This window comes from Gallus gallus, chromosome 1, assembly GCF_016699485.2.
Source record: "Gallus gallus isolate bGalGal1 chromosome 1, bGalGal1.mat.broiler.GRCg7b, whole genome shotgun sequence".
Taxonomy (NCBI): domain Eukaryota; kingdom Metazoa; phylum Chordata; class Aves; order Galliformes; family Phasianidae; genus Gallus; species Gallus gallus.
Window position 1 is genome coordinate 193,579,841 of NC_052532.1, and position 21,697 is coordinate 193,601,537.

Consider the following 21,697-nt stretch of genomic DNA (forward strand, 5'->3'; position numbering starts at 1 on the left):
TTGGGACAGAATCCGGCCCCTACTTCCTTGAGATTTGGGGTTAGATCCCTGCTGGCAATATGACCCAAGATTAACTCCAACTACCTGATTCCTGTTTGATCTGAATGGTGGGCTTGATGCCAGGTGGAAACTGAGATTGCTGAGGCTGCTGTTGAGCTACAGAAGACTGTGCCAGCTGTTGCTGCTGCGGCTGCTGCTGCTGGGCCTGCTGCTGTGGCTGCTGCTGCTGTTGCTGCTGCTGGGCCTGCTGCTGTGGCTGCTGCTGCTGGGCCTGCTGCATTTGGTGCAGTTGCTGCTTGGCGGACTGCTGATGCTGTTTGGGAAACTGTGCTAAGATCTGCGTTGGATTGCCAACCAAACCTTTTGGGGAAGGTAGTCTGGTAGAAGCTACTTTAATCGCTGATGTGGATACACCTGCAAAAGAGTAAATAATTTGAGATTTAACAGTGCAGTATGAAAGAAAAGTATGATTTCTTTATATATATTATTTCATTTAAACTGCCTTTACTACTGAAAGATGCAAATAATACAGAACTGTTAAAAAAAATAGCACTTGTGCCAGAAATGCTCTGTTCAGTGTCAAGGGAACTTTATACAGACTTTCAATGTGACAGTAGTATATCTTCAGGCAGATAACACAAAGACCACAATCCTAGCCTATTTCCTGTACTACAAAAGGTGCAAATAACTTAATGAATCTTTTCAAATCCATATCTTTAATCTCCAATAAAGCAAAATATTTATAGTGAATAAAAATCAAGACTGCAACAAGCTAGGAACACAGGAATGACAAATGACAAATCCATCATTATAAGGCAGTGTCCATTAGTGAACAAAATGTTATCTTACCGTTACTTGATTTATTTTTTTATGTGATTTAGAAAACTATGGAACATGTCTTTTTCTGAAAGGTTAAACAATCTTACAAGTAATAAAGTGGTGCAGTCAGATAAAAAAAATATCTTCTGAATACATAAGCATTTAGGTTATTTCCTTGCACAGCTGGCAGAGCTGTCTGAACATTTCCAGCAAATTTGGGCTTTATCTCAAATTCTGCACTGTTCATCCACAAGCACCAAAAATCACAGAATGGCGTGGGTTGGAAGGGACCTCAAGGATCACAAAGCTCCAACCCCCCCACTACAGGCAGGGCCACCAACCTCCACATTTAAAACCAGCCCAGGCTGCCCAGGGCCCCATCCCACCTGGCCTTGAACACCTCCAGGGATAGACGGGGAATCCACAGCCTCTCCAGGCAGCTGTTCCAGCATCTCACCGCTCTCATAGCAAAGAACTTCCCCCAGACATCTAACCTAAATCTTACCTCCTTCAACTTCAAACTTTTTCCCCTTGTCCTGCTGTTATCTACCCTTTCAAAGAGTTGAGAAAGACGAAGTCCATGTATTATACTGGTACTTTTCAACCAAGTCCATGCTAAAGTGGAAGGCTTTAATCTCCTCTCTTACTTTTCCTCTTGTAGAGATATAGATAGAGATATAGATAGTAATAACACTAACAGTCGTAGCAACCTACAATTGTGACAATCTAAATAAGCAACCCCTTTTCTTACTGCATGACCTATGAGCTTCTCCCTTGTCTTGGCCAGCCATTCCTGTTTACTGATTTCATTTCTCCATGGTGGGAGCCATTATCAGTTTGTCACAGTGTTTCATCAGTATCTTCCGTAATTACACTGAATCTTTAAGCTGCATCAGTTACTTTCAAATTGTAGCTGCCACTTCCAAGATCAAATCCAATTAAAAATCCTGGGTTCAATATGAAACACTGCTGTAAGCTCCTGTGTGCTGTAGATTACTGATGTACCTTAAGGACCTGATTAATAGAAGCAATATGGACTGCAGAATACCTACCGAGCCTTGATTTGGCTGAGCAACTTTATGTGGAATGAAAAAAGGAATGGAAAATACAGACCAAGAAAAACACTATGCAACAATTGTCATTGTCAGGCACAGTAAGTGGTGGTAACTGAGGTCCTTTCAGTCACCCACACTTTCCCACTCAAAGAGACAGCCAATGGGCACACAGTTGAATCAATCATGCCAGCAGGCATAGATGGAACCAGAAACCAGGAACTCAGGTGTTTTAAACTCAGGCCCACTCAGATCTTAAGATTAAGGACCTGAAAGTTAAGCTGTCAATAAAATATGAAGATAAAATGTATGAGACTTTTTTTTAGAATATTTTTAATACTTCAGGAGTATTACAATACTGAGCATGTCAACCGTAAGCTTGATTTACTTGGTGTGAGCTTTGCATGTTTCTGTGAAGGCATTAAGAGAAGCAACAGACATGAAATTCAAATGATACTGAAAATACCCATTCTTTCTGAATGAGACAGAGCTCTCTGAAGACACTCATTCTGGGACAATGTTTTAATGCCAAAAGAAATTTTTTCCTCCAAACTAATAGATTTGCCACACTACCTCATCAAATTCTCTTTAAGAACTGAATTTACACATCAGTGGTTGAAGAAGGAAAAGAGCTCGTGAAGAATTCCTCTGTAGTACCTTGGATTATAGTTTCATCAGTGGAGTGTTTGTTTTTTAACAACTCCTCTTTTGAACTGAAGTTTATGTTTACATAAACCTCATCTCTATGCTGTTCTCAAAGCAAAGCCTAATTTATGAGCAAAAAAGCTCTTACACATACAGTGTTTTCACCATACCTTGTGCTACCGTTGACATGACCACAGATGGCGTTGATGATACTACAGCAGTCACAGCAATTGTACTTGCAGTACAGGAGGGAGTGGAACAGCTACTGCTGCTGGTGCTACTGCTGACCAAAGAGGACTGAGAAGCAGTGATAACCACCGGTTGTTTCTGAGTAGTTGAGGCGATGACTGATGTTGGAACAAGTTTTGTAACTGCTGCATAGTTGTGGGACTTGGAAAGGATGTTGGGTACAAAAGTTGAGCTTGGAGATGTGGTTACTATTATCACCTGAAAGGAGAAAAAAAAGAAAGAAAGAAAGAAAGAAATTCATGTGTTCTTTGCACTTATAGAGCATAAAACTTCTGTAACATATTGGTGTATGAGCGTTTAGTTCTGAGATACATGTTTATCAAGACCATTTAAGAGCATGAATCATGTTTGCTGGCAATTAAAAATTTCTCTTAGTTTGAGAAGACAGTTATAAACATCTCCTTAGAAGGTTATTAACTCCTTAGAAGATAATTCTACTTTAATTAGATAGCAATTGCTTGTTTGAAGGCAAACAGACAGGAATTAAGTGCTTGGGTTCAGGTAACCAAGCCAGGAAGCCTGATGCCCATTTTGAACAAAACAGCAGGGAGTTCAAGCAAGTGTCAAACACCATTCTCCCTAATCTAGCACAAATATCAAGAAATGGCAATGAAGAGAATCAAGAAATGTCTTTTTCTCTTCAACAACTAACAGCTGCTGAGTCAGTAATGGGAAATACTGTTGATCCACAAGGATGTAAGCAATCAATATTTCACCAGTGAAAAACCTGTTCTAGGTTCAGAAACAATTTGTTTTAATTAGAGTCCTCAGTAACAATAAATTCTCCCATATCTGCCTGAAAACCACTTGTCTGAAGTCAATAAGCATTAACACCAGTATGATCTTCACTTACAAGCTCATGCTCTGATTTGACATTGATATACACAGAAAGAGGTCTGTCCTTATGCAACTGACCTAGAAAACTGCCCATCTCTTATGTTTTCAGCACAGGAACTACTTATGTAAGGAGGTTTGTGTTATTCTGTTTACTCCTACTTCCTTGTATTTACAAACACACAGTTGAAATAGAAACAGGACAGAAATACAACACATTCAGTTTGCCATGCAAGAACTTCAAGAAATTGTTTCAACAATCCAATTATCCCAACATCATTCATAACAAATCTAGAAGTTTAAAACTTAGGCACGACTTCATAGAACAAAATCAAATAGAACAAAGGTACATAAGGAAGAAATAAAATCTTGGCCAGAAGAAATTGAAAGTCTTATACTACTTCCCAACGCTACTGAAATCTTGCTCAGAATTGATGGAATGGATGGAATCAAGACAGCAAATTTCACCACTGTGGTTGCCTCTGCCTCTCCTTCCTCCCCACAATGCTTACTTTTATGATTCCTGCTACTTAACTGAGTTTTTAAACATTCTGACATGAGGAAAACCAAAACTTCACTACCTCCACCAATGACAGCACGTAAACCACACCTCATCACCACTCAAAGGGTAAGTTTTCCATACCCACTGCTTTGCCTCCTTATTTCTTACTCCAAGAAGAACGTTTTTGCTGTGCCACACTTATTTTTGCCTTCTGCCTAACCCCCATTTAATCAAAACACTCTTCTGAAACTGCTCCTGGGCTGTGGCCAAATACACATGCTGAACACTACGTAAGCCCAATTTTGGTACTAATCTTGCATGTGAAAAGACCCTAAGGTGTGATACTGGAGTTCAATTTTGTTTCTTCAGTAGTCAGATGCCACTAGAAATAATAGTTTTTGAATATTAGGGCCAGCTCCATTCCATAAGGGATAACTAATTTAGGAGCACACACGACAAGTTACAGGTTATAAAGTAAGATAATTCATGTTAAACTTCCTACGTAATTCCTAGTGCAATAGGGCAACTTAAGCATCTCAGCTAAGTACAAACATGCAGGATGCATCTGAATATAATCACAACTCCTGAATAGTCCTGTTCTTCAGTCAAAGCAAGAGATAAAACCATCACTTCGAGGTTATTACTTAATAAGACTTTGTTTAATCATGCAGGGGAAAAAGTCTTGTCAAGTATCACAGTTCAAAATCAACCACTGTCCTGTGACTAAGCAGGTTTGTATCTGTATGTTTTGCTGTGTTAATTCTGGGAGAAGAAATGCAGTGATGATTAGTGATCTTCCTGCATGAAGCACAACAAGAAAGCAGAAGTTCCTGATTAAAAAAAAAATTACAAATTTTGAAACTTAAATCACTTAGTACAAATTAAGTACTATATTTTCACACATCCAATCATTCTATGGCATGGAGATGCGCAAGGGAAGGGTCAGGCTGGGTATGGGGAAAAGGTTCTGCACCAGAGAGTGGTGGGCATGGAACAGGCTGCCCAGGACAGTGGTCATGGCCTCGAGCTGCCAGAGCTCAGGGACACAGGGTTTGGGTTTTGGGTGGTCCCGTGTGGAGCCAGGAGCTGGACTCAACGATCCCTGTGGGTCTCTTCCAAGTCAGAATATCCTGTGATTACAAGTTAACTTTTGACAAAGTTATAAGCTAGATTCTGAAGCTAGATTCCTTCTGCGTCCTAGACAGAGGATTCTATTATAGCAAGAGAAGCCAGAAATTGGAGCTGTGACATTATTAGTTGTTACGGCAAGTCTTTCTCCAACCCACTGAGATGTCAAAACAATTCCGAAAGCTGGCGTGTAGAAACTAAAAATTTCATTCATATCCAAGAACTTCACTCATTCCCAGCTGCACTTGTTTAAAATGGTGCAGTTCCAATTTGAGTCTAACAAGTCTGTCATTTAATTTAAAACTCCTCAGAGGGATTACTCCCACCAAATTTATCCGGTGTCGTATCTTAGTATTCCTAAATCCAACAAAAGAGGGCAGTGTGACAAGTTGAGACACAAACACTACTACAGCTCTCTGATCAAACAAATGATTTTCCAATTGCTGCAAGAGTCACAATATGCAAACTAAAGACCTAAAATTTCTAGGTCTGAATGAAGCAAAAGCACAACTACAGAAAAGATCCTACCGACAGTCCTTTCTCTTCCTTTTGCAGGTTTAGTACACTCCAGCTTTAACTACCATGCATATTTAATATAACACTATAGGTACTTAGGGCAAAGAAAAATCTTCCTGCACAAAAGGTGAGCCTAACATGAGCAGCAGGTTAGGTAGGTTAGTCAGGCTCTAAGCTAGCTGTGTGTTTGCTGCAGTGAATGCAGGATGTTCTGTTTAATGATGTATGCTCACTCACAGATTTCTATGCATGTCTTCTGAGGTGAAGACTGATTAAGGACGCTGTCAAATAACAGTAAATCAAATGAAAACAAAGAACTTGGAAATGGAAAAAGGCCAGAAAGCAAGTTCTTTATCGCACATTACTTCAGTTAAATCGTCCTTGTTTTTAAAGTTTCCAAAACCAGGACATGGGAACTCTGCTAACCCAGAGTGATAAAACAATTAACAAGACTAAAGAACAAATACTATGTGAAGGTTTGAGTTCAAGTGTTGAATTCTCACAGTTGGAAAAAAATAAATGCTCATTAGTAGCCAGCCTACAACCAACCTGTCAGCATCAAGGCAAAATCCATTTTTTTTTCCTCTCTTTCACAAGTCTATCTTAATTAATAACTGCACCAAGAGTTAACTTGGTCTGACGCATTAATCTTTTTTAAACCTTCAGGACAAAAAAAGCAGACAGATCTGAAATGCACTGCTAAGCATGGGAAAGTAGTCATGCAATAGATCAGCCACATAAAATCTGAGTCCAATAAAATCTCAAAATGGGTAAACCTCCACATGCTGCATTCTCATGAAACCTGGGCATACTCAGCTGAGATAATGAAACTGATCCGATCATCACAATACTGTTTATGCAGAATGAGAAACTGCACACTAGAACTAAAAGGAAAATAAAGCCCTCCCCAGTCTTCCATCAGCTCCAATGGCAAGCCTTATAGACCCCCAGAACGTAGTTCCTAGACAGAAGGCATGGCAAGGGAAAGCCCATGCCACCTCTCCTGGAAATCTACTACTGCAAAGAATAATTATAAGTAAGGAAAATAGAAATAAGAAAGTTTACCTTTGACCAATAGTTGTTACCATCTGAAGGCTGTTCAGTGGCCTATGTGATCCAGTTCTCAGTGGATCAGTGTCCATATCACAAAACCCAACACCACAAATGGTACTAACTGGCAACCTTGTTGGCAGTCTCACCAGAGAGGCCAAGAATTGAATGAGCATGGAGACTGAATCCCCTCTCATCCCTAGAAGTGGTCCCTTCAGGTCAGGGTTGAGGCACATTGGTGGGGCAGTCTGGGGGAAGCTTGCACTCCCGCTGCCTGTGCTGTACCTGTTCTGTGGATAAAAAGAGGGCTTCAGTCTCCACAGCCGTCAATCCAGGTCCTTTCACACACAGGTGAACTAAATTCATACACGAGTTTGGTTTTCTCTTTGTTTTAAAGAGGGATTACCTTATCCCAAGCATAATCCTTAAAAGAAAACAAACAGCTAGACAGTTCACAGAAAGAAGAGTCAAACATCACATCTTATTCACCGATAAAACCAAAATAAAGTAACATTTGGCAGCTTCTCCCACATACCTTCTGTGTTGTTGTGTTTGTTGTCTGTGTTGAGGGCTTAGTGAAGGTTATTTTCACTGGCGACATGTGTGGCGGTAAGGAGTTGGCAATGCTCTGCATTATATTACTCATCTTGGGGCTGCCACTTACAGGCACTGTGATAGTTTTAGTGACAGGAGTCACTGCCTTCGGGACTTCTTTCAGGAGAACAGGGGAAGAACTAGAAGAATTAGTTCGCCGTCTTTTGCGGGGCTTTTCATCATCATCTGAGCAGCCGACACCTGGAAGAGAAGTGCTTTTCTAAATTAGTATTTTCCCCCACTTGTGGCATTCAGTGCTTTCTAGAACACTTCAAACGTCCTGAGTCTTGCACACATTTTTCAAATAAAAGAAAAAAAAAACAGAATAAATTATATCTTATGGTCACAACTAACCCATAACACATCATAGATGGGTTTTGTCCTTAATGAAGGCTAAACTTACAGTGCCAGATAGCAAAGAAACAAAACCCCCAAAACCTGCTTGGCCTCTGGGCTGCTTCACTCTATTTAAGAGACAGAAAGAATGTAGAGCCAGTGCTGGAGTTTCATTCTATCTCTAGAAGTTTATCCAATGTGACTGGACATACATGGGAGTTCGGATAGCATCAGTTTAAAACTTCATATTACACTGCTGTTGCTGGCTGTTCACTGGAAAGTGAAGTTTATCCTCCTGTAGTCTTTCCTGATTTCAACCTCCGCACATTCTTTTTGTTACGATATGCTTTTTGTTATATTACCTTTCTCCTTTTCATGTCAACATAGCATCTCATGTTCCACTTCTACTCATAACATACTTAATCCTCACTTTGCAAGTTTAATGTCTGGTGCATTCCGTGCAACAGTAAGGCATCACCTAGCATGCAATTACAGAAAACAAGTCTAGCCTCAAAGAATTTCATTCATCCCCACAGCTGCCTACTGCATGAGTAGAAACAAATTACTGCAATATTCAACTGAGCAACAGATATTTCATTCTACAGCATGATCAAGGGATCTTCAATATGTATGAAACTTTCCTACGTAGGTAAGAGGTTCATAAACTGGTATACACTGTAGAATGACACAGTTTAACTACCTTGTAAATTCTTAGTTAGTAGGTAACATGCATATTTACCAAAACAGCCAGGGATAAACAAATTAAATAAAAAGATACACAGAGAGGACTCAATGCTCCTCTACAGAACAAGATTGAAGATCTTGTTTTGTATGCATGTCGCTTATAGACAGCAAACACTGCCATGGTTAAAAGCAGTCTTGCTGGTAACCCAAGGAAACATGGTTGACAGACAATCTCTAATTAGGGTCACGATCTAACTACACTCCATCTCTAAACAACTAAACACTCAGGCATTCAAAAAGTAAAGATGCAGGAACTAACATGGATAAGAAAGTGCCTAAGTGGCACAGCATATGGTTTCTGAAAGATGCCATCTTGTATTAGCCCATAACCAACTCACTGGCAGGTACACATCAGAGGCACACAGAAGGCTGATGGTTTTCCCCACACACAGATGGGAAACTGACCTAGAGAAGAGCTTGCAGCTTCAAAAGTTAGTCTTAGCACATTGAAACGCCATGATTAAGCATGGATCTACAAGTCAAGGCTCTAAACAACTTCCTTTATGGTCCCGAAGAAGCCTAGAGGTGAACCCCATCCCTAGGATACCATGAATATCTTCTAGCAATAGGCTCTAAGTACTATATGAAGCACACCTCGTAAACTTGTAATACAAAGTCACTGATCACATTGAAAGTGGGCAGGAGTTTCAGAAGGAGATGAGAAAAGTACTCATCTCAATTAAAAAAAAACAAACAAACCAACAACCATACAGCCTGCATGTTAGGACACAATTGTTACCTTGGCGCCTTACAAAGAAATACTGAAGATAAAAACGTATTTTTATCCATCCTCTTCCACAAAACAACAAAAGACCGAACAGATTAAGCTAACTGAATATTATCTCCTCTTCCTTATGTACAACTCATTTCATTCCTTGTTTTCACTGCTGGGGCTTTGTAAGAATGTTATTCCTGTAATTTCATGCTAGAAGCTGTACTTGTGCCAACTGTTCCCAAGCACTTAGCTCAGAAGTAATGCAGCTCGACTGTAATTCACACATGACAAGCAAGTCAGCAGAGGACGGAGGGGTTAATGGCTCAATCAGGCTGTGACTTGGGTGAGGTCACAACAGATCAGTGGCAAAGGCAGGACTATAACTCAGCCCGGCCAAGTTTACTCTTATTGAAGTTCGTTAAAACTGCTGTGACTGATCCAACACATTCTGAAAGATGGACAACTCTTTTAAAAGACAGAACAAAATAAAGCAAGGGACATGGGAGAAAAAAAAATCTAAGAATGGTTAGAATAAAAATGAGAACCTATCATCTCACTATTGTGTGTCTAGACTGGTATTATATTCATTACCATGTAATAATTCAGTAAGCCTAAACTAAATTTTTTAAGAGGTTAGAACATTTTCCCACTCAAACTTTTAATTAAAACTCAGTGAACAGCACAATAAATCAGAAAAATTGAAAAAAGAACTTAACCTAATGGGTTTTGTAGGTTGATACAATCAATACAGATGATTGTTTGCAGGTAACATTGCATTTATGTACAATTTGTTGCTTCTAGCTAGCAGATGTTACACAAACGTGTACATACTGCATTAAGATCCATTTTCAAAATGTTAGTTATCCATAACAACAATACAAATAGCAAACAGCACTTCTGAACTACTTCTTTATTAGTCTTTATTTGTCAACTGCCTTTTGATAGGCATCAAAATTCAAATAAGATCAGAATAAAGCATTTTTAATTTCACATAAAAACAAGCTTGGATGATTTGGACATATTTATGAGGATATACTCTGCTTTTGGAACTAGCTCACTTATCAACCAAGAAAGAACAAAAAAACCCACCAAAACAACATGAAGAATGACTGCTTCTAGACATCACATGCTGCATTTCCAATTTAATTACATGAAGATGGATATCTGTTGATCTCATACCCAGTGGGATTTTTCAAGTTGCTAAGGTATGCATGCTTCACAAAATATTTGCTACCAAATGAATCACAAAATTACTAGATGTAGTAAATGTTGTAATTTGTTCAAACTCTGAGTTACACCTTAGAAGACAGTACAGAAATCTCCGCATTCTCTCAGGCTACTATTATTTGAACACAGTATGCCAAAAGCCAAATTCTTAACCAATGCAAGGCTAGTTTAGATCAAGTGGGGACGAGCACAACAACTCTCTAACTGAAATCATAGAATCACAGAATGGTTTGGGTTGGAAGGGACCTTTATAATCATCTAGTTCCAACCATGCAGCAGGGACACCTCTCACTAGATGAGGTTACTCAAAGCCCTGTCCACCCTGGCCTTGATCTTTGATTGAGAGATCTTTCTAACTCAAATAAGCGACTATATGAAATACTTAAGCAGGACAAGGAAGAGGGAAGTCCTCTGCAGAAGCAACCTGCAGGGCCACCTTAAAGATAACTTCTGAACGAGTTGGATTAGAAATCCAGTGAAATAAATCAATGCCTGTATTTCACCTTCAAAATACTTTACAGTCTTGTCGTCTTTGCCCATTACTGCACCCTGCAGCAATTTCCCTGGAAAAAAGGAAGCAATATACTCATTCTTTAGAATGAACTAAGGCATAAAGGCATTAAATGACTTGCCCAAGGCTAGAGCATCTATTTCAGTCCATGCTTCAGCCACAAGATAGGCCTTTTCTTTGCCTTTTGTTAATCAGTTACTATTACCACTTACTTTTGATGCAACCAGTACTTCCACTAGGTAAGAACTGGTGGGTCTAGGGGACTTCACTGTTGCTACACTGCTCCTTGGAACAAGGGCAGATGTCGGGGTTGAAGTGGTACTTGTGTAGGAATAGCCAACCACAACTGAAGACACCTTCCATATAACTGAAGCGCAGAAATCTATTACTCTATTACACTCTCAGCAATTAGAATGGAAGCCAAAGACTTACTGGGGAAGATATCCACATACTTGCCTCTGCAATCCTGTTACTGTTGAATACTCCCAAGTTTGATTTCAGCATGGCCATGGAATTAACTGTCTTCAAAGAAGAAACCTAACCTCCCCTCCTCCCATACTCAGAAATTCATGCTGCCAACTCCAGGGTTTGTCTTTTCATCCTCCTTTACAATAATCAGATGTTTTACATTACAGTTAGTTCATTTATCTTTAATTTTAGTATTCATTCAGTACAGTGATCTCTTTCATTTCTGTAAATGTTTATCTAGATTGGTAACTGACAGAAGGCAGTTTGTACCTCTCCTCAACTGCACATCACTTGAAGAAACTAAAACATTCCTTGAGTAATGAGCAAATATTTTTGGTAATGGCTATTTTCAACTTTACTTACAAGTCACAGTATAATGGTCCAACAGTTCTTAGAAAACCAGAAAAAAAAGCCTCTTTGAAGAAGTGCTACACATCTCGTAGTAGCATGGGGCACAATTGAAGGCCATCCAGCCAAGTTACACAGAATATGTGATAGCATTATTTAAAAGGCAAAAGAAAAGTAGAAATCAATCTTATAACTTGGTAAGTTTTCAAAAAAGAAAAAGAAAAAAATCCAGAAAATCAACAGTTTTCTTGACTTTCACCAAAACTTACAGGGGCTTACACTTAATATTCCTAAAACAAATCATTCTGAAATATTTTCCACCACTTCCAGAATTTCACAAGATCTAAATCCATTGATCTAACTTTTTATACTTTACAGAGCTTGATAAATTAACCAGTGCATTTCTCTTGCTTTGTGGCATTTATTTTTTTTTTATTACAGTTCCTTGTGTGCTCACTACATAAAGCTATAGTGATTTATGCTGCAGATGCTACCAAGGTATACTAAGAAAACCCCTCTTATTTCTATAAACATGGTGCACTAAGAAAAATTCAGATTTTTAAGGCATCTAGCACTAAGAAAACAATTTAAACCATGAATAGTTTGCGTAGAACCTCAGCATTCTCTCACCTTCCTTGTTTCCAGTTTCTGCAGGGACTGGAAGAGAAGCGTTGTGCTGAACAGCTGCATTGGCAACAGCATTAGCTGTAACAGTGAAAGCTGTTTGCGGAACAAGCCGTGGCATCAGCGGCACCAGTCGACGACCTTCTATAGACCACTCCGAAGAGCTGTTTGGCCCAGACATACTAAACAGAAAGGAAAATCTTTAACTTTTCTGCTGACTTTCCCAAGCACTCCGTAATCTTACTTAAGTTCCTCTTTTCAACAGTGAAAATTTAAAAGACTGCTTCTAAAGACACACTAGAGAAATATCTCCAGTCTTCTTCCTTTCATGACAGCCCTTACATTTTTCCCAACTGATACAGAAATCCTCCCATAGCACATCTAAGAGTTGGTGCTTCTTTTAACATTATGCTTTATAAAGCCCTTAAAGGGCTGTGGATGTCATGTTCAACTCCCCCATATTAGATCACCTGCTACTCAGGTAGAGTTAGTTTACCCTCCACTTCTGGATGACAAAAATACATAGAGATCCCATAGATTTAATGAAAGATTACCAAAACTGATTATGTTGCAAGAGAAAACCTCAGCTTTTAATGCAACTCTTGTTTTACCTCAACAGAAATTTCCTGGACTGATTGAAGTAGCCCTGAACAAAGTAACAGGACATTATATGATTTAGGTACACCCTGTGCATCTTTCTCTACAGAATCCAGTCTGCTCCTCCTTGGCCTGCTGTAGGGAGCCTGCTTTGCAGGGGAGTGGACTCCAGGATCTCTAGAGGTCCCTTTCAACCCCTCAATTCTGTGATTCCTCTCATTTTCTCTCAACCTTAGTACTTATACACAAACAAGAATGCTTCAAAAAGTGCTTGTCTAGATAGAGAGCTGTTCCTGTTTATGACTGTTTCACAGCACTCATTTGAGAAATCAGTAAAATCAGAATAACAGATTATTTTTCAATGCTGTTATGTTGTTCTTAAACAAACCAACCCATTTAATGTATTAATATATTCCAAAAAACAACTTCCCACATGAACTACTGCAAGCAAGTTGCAGCAAAAACTACAACAAATTAGTTCATAAAATGCAGAGGATCTGCTCTGCTGTTAAATCTTGATATGCTTCAGCATTCTTCATACATATTCACATAGTACAAGCAGAGCTGCACCAGCTGAGGTAAAAATACATTTTTAAGTCAAAAAATAAGACTACAAATGTTGCACAAAGCAAAGCTAGCAAAGTCTGCTTTCCTAATGAGTTAGATTATTTAAGTCAAATACTACATTACCAACCATCACTTACAAAGAATTTACCAGAGGAAAAATAAAGAGATGCAGCACTTTACAGTTGCACCTTGCCTGGATTATAATATCTCGTCCGTTTGAAGTTCGATACTTCGGGACAAACTGTACGCTTGTTCTGGAAAATGCTAAAAACAGAACTGCTACTTAAAAAGGATACTTAATTCAAGGAAATAAGCCAGACTTGACAATATAATGCTTATTTTAATTTTACTATTTGTTTTCTTTCTCTAAAGAAGTGTGAAGAAGTTGGTGGGTTTTTGTTTGGTAAGCAGCACATTTCTAATTCTTTAAACATGAGCATTAAACCACTAAAATGTTAAATATCCTGCAGCACTAAAACAGTATGGTGATCTTGGCAAGTCTATGATCAAACAGTTGCTAACTCCAAGCAGCTTGCTACTTGCACGGTTTCCATTTGTTTTTCCTCACTGTAACACCTAGGCCACAGGAGGCAAACCGAAAATCTATGTTATAACACAGAAGGAAATAGGGAAAAAGAAACGCTCTCACAATCCATCTCTTTTTAAGCACTCTTCTTAAGACTATTAACTGTCAGAGATACATAAGCGCTTATCCTCTTGCTCCTCTGCACCTCTCAAAGTCATGTGGAGCCTGGGAAAGCAAATGCAAGGAGAAACCAGCCCAAGCGATGCCAGCACAGCAGCTGCATCAAACAGGGAACAGTGGACACTGATGTCATCAGACAGCTTGCTGCAGTTCTTTTTTTTCCACCTCGCTGCTGATGCATTGTTTTCCACTAGTCTCTCTCATCTCTTTCCTTCCTTTTGTCTTTCTACATAGACAAGTATCTCTTAATATGACCTTTACAAATGGATTTAAACACAATTAAATTTAAAAAACAATTACAAAACAAAGATGAAAAAAAACCGTACAAGCTGCTCATCAAGTTTACATTTTATCTCTTTATTCTGCTTCTTATGGTCTATTTTACAGAAAGCTCCTCTTGACAAAAAGACTCTTTCCTATGTTGTGCCACATAGTGAACGGGATGCCCTGAGATCCAAAAGGTTAAATCCGTTCTTGCACCCTGACCTAAATCTGATACAGTAATTCTTTCAGTCATACACTGCTCTTTAAACCACCATCAATCTTGAAAGTTCTGTTTTTCAGTTAAGGCATAATGGATTTTCCAAAGGGTACCTTTGGAAATCATGTAGGAAATGACCTATAACTTACTTGTGTGCAATAGTCGTTAGCCGTTCATCATTTACTGCTCTCCGAACTTCAGCACGATGTCTCTCTGTTGAAATACTATTAAAAAAAAAAATACCAATATATTTTAGTCAGAGGGAGACATGAACATTTATCTAGAATTTTCAGCTAAAATGAAACTTATGAATAATCCACTCAGGAGACAAAGGGGGACAGGCATTTACGTTTAAGAGATTGTCACTTAATTTTTTGCTATCACAGTGAGAAAGAACAAATGTATCATTGTATAACAAGTGCTACTGAAGAATAAAGAGAACATTACTGATTGCTGGGTACCACTGCAAAACAGCTGATTTCCAATTTCCTAATGAAAGATGGAAAATAAGGTAGAAAAATGTATTCAGAACGTACAGTGTTCTTCCTCGCTGCAACACGGCCCCAAAGACCTCAAAATCCTACCTTGATGGAACTTGGAGCTAGCAAGCATTCATGAGATAGCTGCCATCATGAGATATCTCAAAAGCCACTAGCAAAACAGTAAATCTTCAACCACAGAAAGTCAAAACTCAAAGCCAAATCAAAATCAAACATCCGTGAGGCGGAGAATTAAGATTTGCTTTACAATGTTAGTGATAGAAAAGCATGTTAAGCTCTTAAAAGAAAAGAAGCCACCAGTTCTTACTTTAAAAAGGTCAGGGTTACCTAAGCACTTTAGAGAGTTCTCCAAGAAGATCCTTCTTCTCTTTTGTAAGATCTCCCTGTGCACGTAAGGCACTGATGACACCTGCATATGCCTCCAGTTCTGAGGAATTAGAGCAAACAGTAGTTCTATTTAATGCTCACAGCAAAGGAAAAAAAATGTTATTTTCAGTATTACTGACAGTACTCTATTAATTTCCAAAATCATTACAATGAACACGTCTTTCAATTATTTAGTGCTTTTCAGAAGAGATTGATGGTTTAGAACTCTCTCAGTCAATTATTCTGCAGCCTACAGCTTTTCTGTGAAACAACTGTATCATCACACAGGATTATCTAGTTTTATAAACCCAAGCACTCTCCGAGCTGACAGTTCAACATAGGAACCTTGAAAAAACAGTCCAGAATTTTGAGTAGTAGCTTAGAACTCTCTAGAAGCAGAAGAAAATATTTGATACATATCACTATTAAAAGTTCCAAGGCTTGGAGAAGAAATACACTATCAAAAGAGTAATGGACTTGTTTTCCTAGCACTGCTCCTTAATTAGCATGGAGAGCATAAGCTCCATTTTGTTGAACACGATCATTGTTATCTTTCGTGCCCATTCACCTGATACATACAACTGCTCAAATCCGAAAACAATGCGCTGCTGTGAATTAAAGCCATACAGTACACCAAACAATCCAGCCAGTCTTAAATGTAGGGTCATCATGAAGATTAGCATGCAAAAATGTAACTCTGATGTAACATAAACGTGTAATACCAAGTGACTCATGAGAACACCATTCCATCAGTGCTTTCAAAATAATGTTATAGCTAAAGGCTACTGAAATATTGGATGTTGTCCTAATAAGCAGGGTGAAAAACACCTACTGCACATATAGTTGGAGTCTGCTAGCTTGCTAATTCTAAGCTTAGCACTAACTGTTAAAGACAACATTACTAAGGGCTGTGCTTTGAACCAACAATACAAATTCTTTTGCTATTTCTGCAGATGACTTTCATTCAGAGCTCCGTTTCAACAACCAGCTAACCCACCCCCACAACAGATCTCAGTTAGCCCAAAGCATAAATAAAAGGGGCAGGCCAAAACCTAACAAGAGCCTCAAAACACATCTGACTTTTCCTGCAATTAAAGAAGACCAATGCTGCTCAGACTGGGATTCCAAAAAGCCAATTAACAAATCAAATCAAGGAGTTGTGCTGAAAAGAAGCCCTGCTCTGCTGCCCTGATTAAGTAGGCAAGACACAAAGCAGAGTCGCCTTGGTTAACTCCACAGCCTGCACAGGGATGCTGAGAGACCTACAGAAGCATTTGCAGCTTCGCTTATAAAACATTTGCTAATTAATGCAATGGTTATTACTAATATCAACATTTATTTAGACAACCATGTTACAATATTTAAGATACTAATTATTTTCCTCTGTTAACAACATAAAATAATCCTCAGATGCAACTGTATAATTACTTAGCAAAGAGATTCTTTTTTTCATTTTCAATACAGATGCTCTATACTAAGACTAAGGCTGTAAAAAATGCACATTCTGGCTTTTTGGAAGTTAGAAAAGGTTACACAGAAGCTGTAACTAACTTCCTCACCCTTCTGTCTACAGAGCATTACTAACTGACGTGCTCTCTTTTCAAGATGAAACCATCAAACAAGCCAATAAATGCTTTAAAAATCGAGTTTAACAAATAAATATCATTATTTCAAGTGCAGGGTGATTCAGTTATAAGTCACGAAGGCTGCAGGGCAACACAAGGCACTGCATACCTCAGGATACATTTCAGCTTTCCCTGCAGCACTGTATTTTGCCTCGAATGAGCAATCAAATGAGATGTTGGGCTGAGAGCTCAACTGATCTGCTTCATGGCTGGCAGACTAGCTGCACTCCTTCTCCCTCCAGCCTTCTGGTGTGTCTGTATAAACGGAGAGCTCCTCTAGTCCAGAAGAGACACGGCTGCTACAAGCTCTTATCTCTGTTATGCTGGCAGGGCCCTCTGGTGGGGACACAGCTCATGCCAGAAGAAAAAAAAAAAAAAAAGATTTTTATTTCTTTTATTTTTTTCCTGTCAGCCTAGGTTATGTCACTGGAGGAGGTGTAGCTGCAGTTCTGTTTGGCTCAGCTGCACCAGCAGGGTTCTGCCAGCACACCGCCGTCAGCTGGGCTGGAAGTTTTTTTTTTCCACCCTTCCAGCCAGCAAGAGCTACGTTAGCATAATTTAGTAGCACGGATCCGGTCCACATTTTTTGGCATCCTGCACTTTCTCCCAGTTTTGTGCCCCTTGAGGCTCTCTTCAGACCTAGAGCTATCACCTTAATGAATGCACAGCTTCGTTTTGATGCTGCGTGCAACAACTGCGTCACTGCTCCAACAGAATGCAAATCCCAGATTCTCAAGAAGCGAAGTGAAAATAGAGCAAGTTAAAAAAATTCACATCTCTCGGAAAACAATGGCAATGGCTTCACAACGTATGAGAACCTCCACACGGCTAAGGAATACAACACACAATCTTTTAACTTTCAAAATGTGAACAAGAAAAGCTGAGTGACTAACTTGACTGCCACAGGAAGTCTGTGGTAGGCTACGCTTTCTTCCTGACATCACCTCCTAGAATAAGCTCCTCTGAGGACAGCCTGAAAAGAAATCTACGTTTCTTTTCTTCTAATGCTATGCATCATTAAACTCAGAAAAGGTCCTTAACTTAAAAAAAAAATAACAACAGTTTCTTAAGAATGCAAAAACCACAGTGTAGGATCAGACGAAAGGATCCCCTCTCCTATGGTAGCCAAAAACTTGCATGCGAGGAAAGAGTAAATATTTTTATTAGCTTCCAAAACATAAAAGGATGTCTCTTCACACATTTGCAATTAGAGAGCACGAAAAATCTCAATTTATACACACACATTTGTTGGGCAAGGTACACAGGTATTAAGCTAGAACTGAAACAACGCAAAAAGCTCCTGCTGTAAACTTAGAACACTTTCCACAATTCTCTGTCGACTCATGTAAGTGAAGGCTGAAAGTCACAAAATACCATACAGATTATTTTTTTAAATTACATTTCACGTTTGTGCAGGGCCAGGAGTAGAACTCCATGATTCTCACAGGTCCCTTCCAACTTGGTATATTCTATGAATATCTAAGTTACTACAGAAACACCACGGTATCAATCAAATCAGAATTCTATGCCTTTTTGGTATAAATAGGTGTCTTAACACAGAACTGAAGAACAAATGAAGACCCTCCACTTGTCCAGACATGATGTTGCACGTTCATAGCCATAAACACTGCAACATCAAAGCAGAAACGGAAAAGGATATCTACGAGAGATTCAATCAAATGAAAACAATTTTATCTCTTTTGAGTTCTATCTCTTTTGCTCAGGCAGAGCATCTGCCCAACATCATTTTAAGCCATGGCTGTCAGACTAATGACACATGGAAAAAGCAGGAAATCACTTGTAAGTTGCCTGTAGACGTAATAAAGTATTACACGGAAGCAGCAGGCAGGCACGTCTTAAAAGGGCAAACATACAGACCCACAAATTGCATCTTACTGTACCCAGTTTGCGAAGGATCCTCTTGCACTCATCTCTGCTGAGATCCAGAAGCGTTGGCCACACCACAGGCATCTTGTCTCTGTGCTCCTGCAGAGCTCAGCCTCCCTGAAAAGGAACATAAACGCAATAAGCATGAGCCCACCGTCCATCCATTTCCCAATACAAAGTCTCCTGACTGCTCACAACACCACATTCCCTCCCATCCCTGCCCCAACCTAATGGCACGCGTTACCATGCAGGAATTCAGCAGTTTCACAAAGGCGTTGGGCTTCCTATGCTCTCTCCCACCAGCCAAAGCCTTTCTCCTGACTTTCCTACCTCCTGCCCCAGCCTTTTTTTCATGCTGAAACACTCTCTGAATTGATGCTCGAGTCTCCTCCCTCTCTTTATGCACAGAGCACCTATTATAAGAACTCTTCCAGCGATCCACACGGTCCCCCCCCCGCCCCCCCTTCGCACAACGCATTTAGCAGCGATCTATGACAGAACGGCAGAAAAATAAAAATAATGTGGAAATCTGCTTTCCGCGTCCCCTACAATAAAATAATAAAATAAAAATTAAAAATAAAAAAGCATTCAAATACGGGGAAAAGCCCTACGAGGCGAAGATCTGGGGGATGGGGGGGAGGGGGAGAGCATCTCCCCCGAGGAGGATGAGGAAGAAGGGCCTGAGGGGAGCACAGTGAACAAAAGCCCCGGCCCCATCCCCGGGCTCGGAGCTCCCCAGGAGGGAGCCCACAGGCTGCAGCCACCCGGGGCTCCCGCCCGCCCTTCGCGGGGCTCCTCCGGTACCTCAGAGCGGGGGAGAAGGGCCCTGAAGGCAGAAGGGAGGAGAAGGCCGCGCAGACAGGGAGCGGGAGCCGGGCCCGTGAGGGGGCGGCGGGTCCCCGGCGCCCCGGGGAAGGAGAGCAACCCCGTTCCTCACAGGGGAGAGCCCCGGGGAAGGCAGGCAGGTGCCGCGGGGGAGCGAGACTCACCTGCCCGGCCGTGCCCGGCACATCGAAAGACTCCTCAGCAACACGACCCCTCCTCCCCCCGCGGTGCCGCTTTCGGGTTTGTTTGGCGGCGGTGGCGGCAGCGCTTCCCCGGCCAAGATGGCGGCGGAGCGCACTGCCCATGCGCGGGCTCCGCAAGGCACGACGGGAGTTGTAGTCCGCGCGCTTTCATCCCTTCATTCAGCCACTCGGTGAATGAGATGGAAGGAGCGGGCGCCAAGATGGCGCGGGGAAAGTGCGCCGCGCATGCGCAGCGCCGCGGGGCACTCCTAGGAGATGTAGTCCGCTGTGCGTTTGTCTACGCGGTGGGAAGTGGCGCCGGCCGTCCCGCCATAGCCCTGCGGGCGGATACGGCAAGCGAGAAGGGACAAAAAGCCGCGCGCGTTGCTCTCTAGGGCTCGAGTAGTGGCAGGGCGCGTAGCACCCCACAGCTACACCGTGAAACAGCCATGGGCGTAACGACGCGGTTTTTACGCCCGTCACGTTTCTCAAAGTTTGCTCGTTAACCGTCGGGCGCAGTTCCTGAAAGGAAATCCGGGTGTTATTTGCCCGTTTCCAGCTTTCTGACTCAAAATCGCGCGCGGTGACGGCAGCCAGCCTTCCTCAAGTGCAAACAATGCGGTGGAACAACCCGCAGCCGGGAACCGCACAGGGACGGCTCCGTCCCGCGCTCCCGGCGGCCTCCGGGGCTGGGCCCGGCGGCCGCTTCAGATCTAACAGCCTTTGTGGGTTTTTTTTTTTTAAACGTGTGTGTATTTTGTGGTTTTCGTAGCAGTGCAGTCGATCGTAGCCTCTAGAAAGTCCTCGGATCGGATTAGAAGTGAAAAACCATCTCCGGCGTGCAGCTGAAGCCTGAAGGAGACACGGCGGTTTGTGGCTGTGGTGTGACAGAGAGAAAGGCGACCAAAAAGAAAAAAAAATCAAAACCAAAACAAGCAACAACAACAACAAAAGCCCGAAAACCATAGATGCAGGATGTGCTCTAGGCAGCAGGCCTTCACCTCGTGGGGCTTTAGTTTTTCTTCATGATTTTGTTTTTCCACGCTTCATTGTGTGTGTTTCCCCATTTTGCACATATATTTTAGTGCCTGAGAGCTGAGGAGGAAGGATGGGAGGTGTCCCCCTCCCTCACAGTTGTCCCCCTTCATCCTGCAGATCATAGAATCATTAAGGTTGGAAAAGCCCACTAAGGTCCCCAAGTGCAACCCCAACCCATCCCAACGTGCCCACTGACCATGTCCTTCAGTGCCACATCTCCACGGTTCCGGAACACCTCCATGGATGGTGACCCCACCACCTCCATGGGCAGCCTGTGCCGATGCATCACCACTCTTCCTGAGAAGAAATGTCTCCTAATCATAGAACCACAGAATCATAGAATGGCCTGGGTTGAAAAGGACCACAATGATAATGTACTTCCAACCCCCTGCTATGTGCAGGGTCACCAACCACCAGACCAGGCTGCCCAGAGCCACATCCAGCTTGGCCTTGAATGCCTCCAGTGATGGGGCATCCACAACCTCCTTGGGCAACCTGTTCAGTGCGTCACCACCCTCTGGGTGAAAAACTTCCTCCTAATATCCAACATAAACCTCCCCT

General features: G+C 41.2%; 1 protein-coding gene across 13 annotated transcripts in view; it reads right to left on the reverse strand.

Annotated features, from left to right (window-relative positions):
- EMSY (EMSY, BRCA2 interacting transcriptional repressor) overlaps window positions 1-20,190 on the reverse strand; it is a 39,533-nt gene extending 19,343 nt beyond the window's left edge. For 9 of the 13 annotated variants that reach the window (XM_040647534.2, XM_040647527.2, XM_040647526.2 and 6 more), the window contains exons 1-8: window positions 20,081-20,190; window positions 19,106-19,208; window positions 15,541-15,640; window positions 14,863-14,937; window positions 12,369-12,544; window positions 7,331-7,590; window positions 2,687-2,963; window positions 85-414 (exon numbers count right to left, since the gene is read on the reverse strand). In XM_040647534.2, coding sequence (XP_040503468.1) covers window positions 85-414; window positions 2,687-2,963; window positions 7,331-7,590; window positions 12,369-12,544; window positions 14,863-14,937; window positions 15,541-15,640; window positions 19,106-19,175 — 1,288 coding nt within the window. In that variant the 5' untranslated portion in view covers window positions 19,176-19,208; window positions 20,081-20,190. Of the gene's footprint in view, window positions 1-84; window positions 415-2,686; window positions 2,964-7,330; window positions 7,591-12,368; window positions 12,545-13,663; window positions 13,791-14,862; window positions 14,938-15,540; window positions 15,641-19,100; window positions 19,209-20,080 lie in introns of all 13 variants that reach the window. The other 4 variants (XM_040647557.2, XM_046901809.1, XM_040647546.2 and 1 more) reach the window with 4 other exon arrangements.
- Window positions 20,191-21,697: the final 1,507 nt, after the last annotated feature.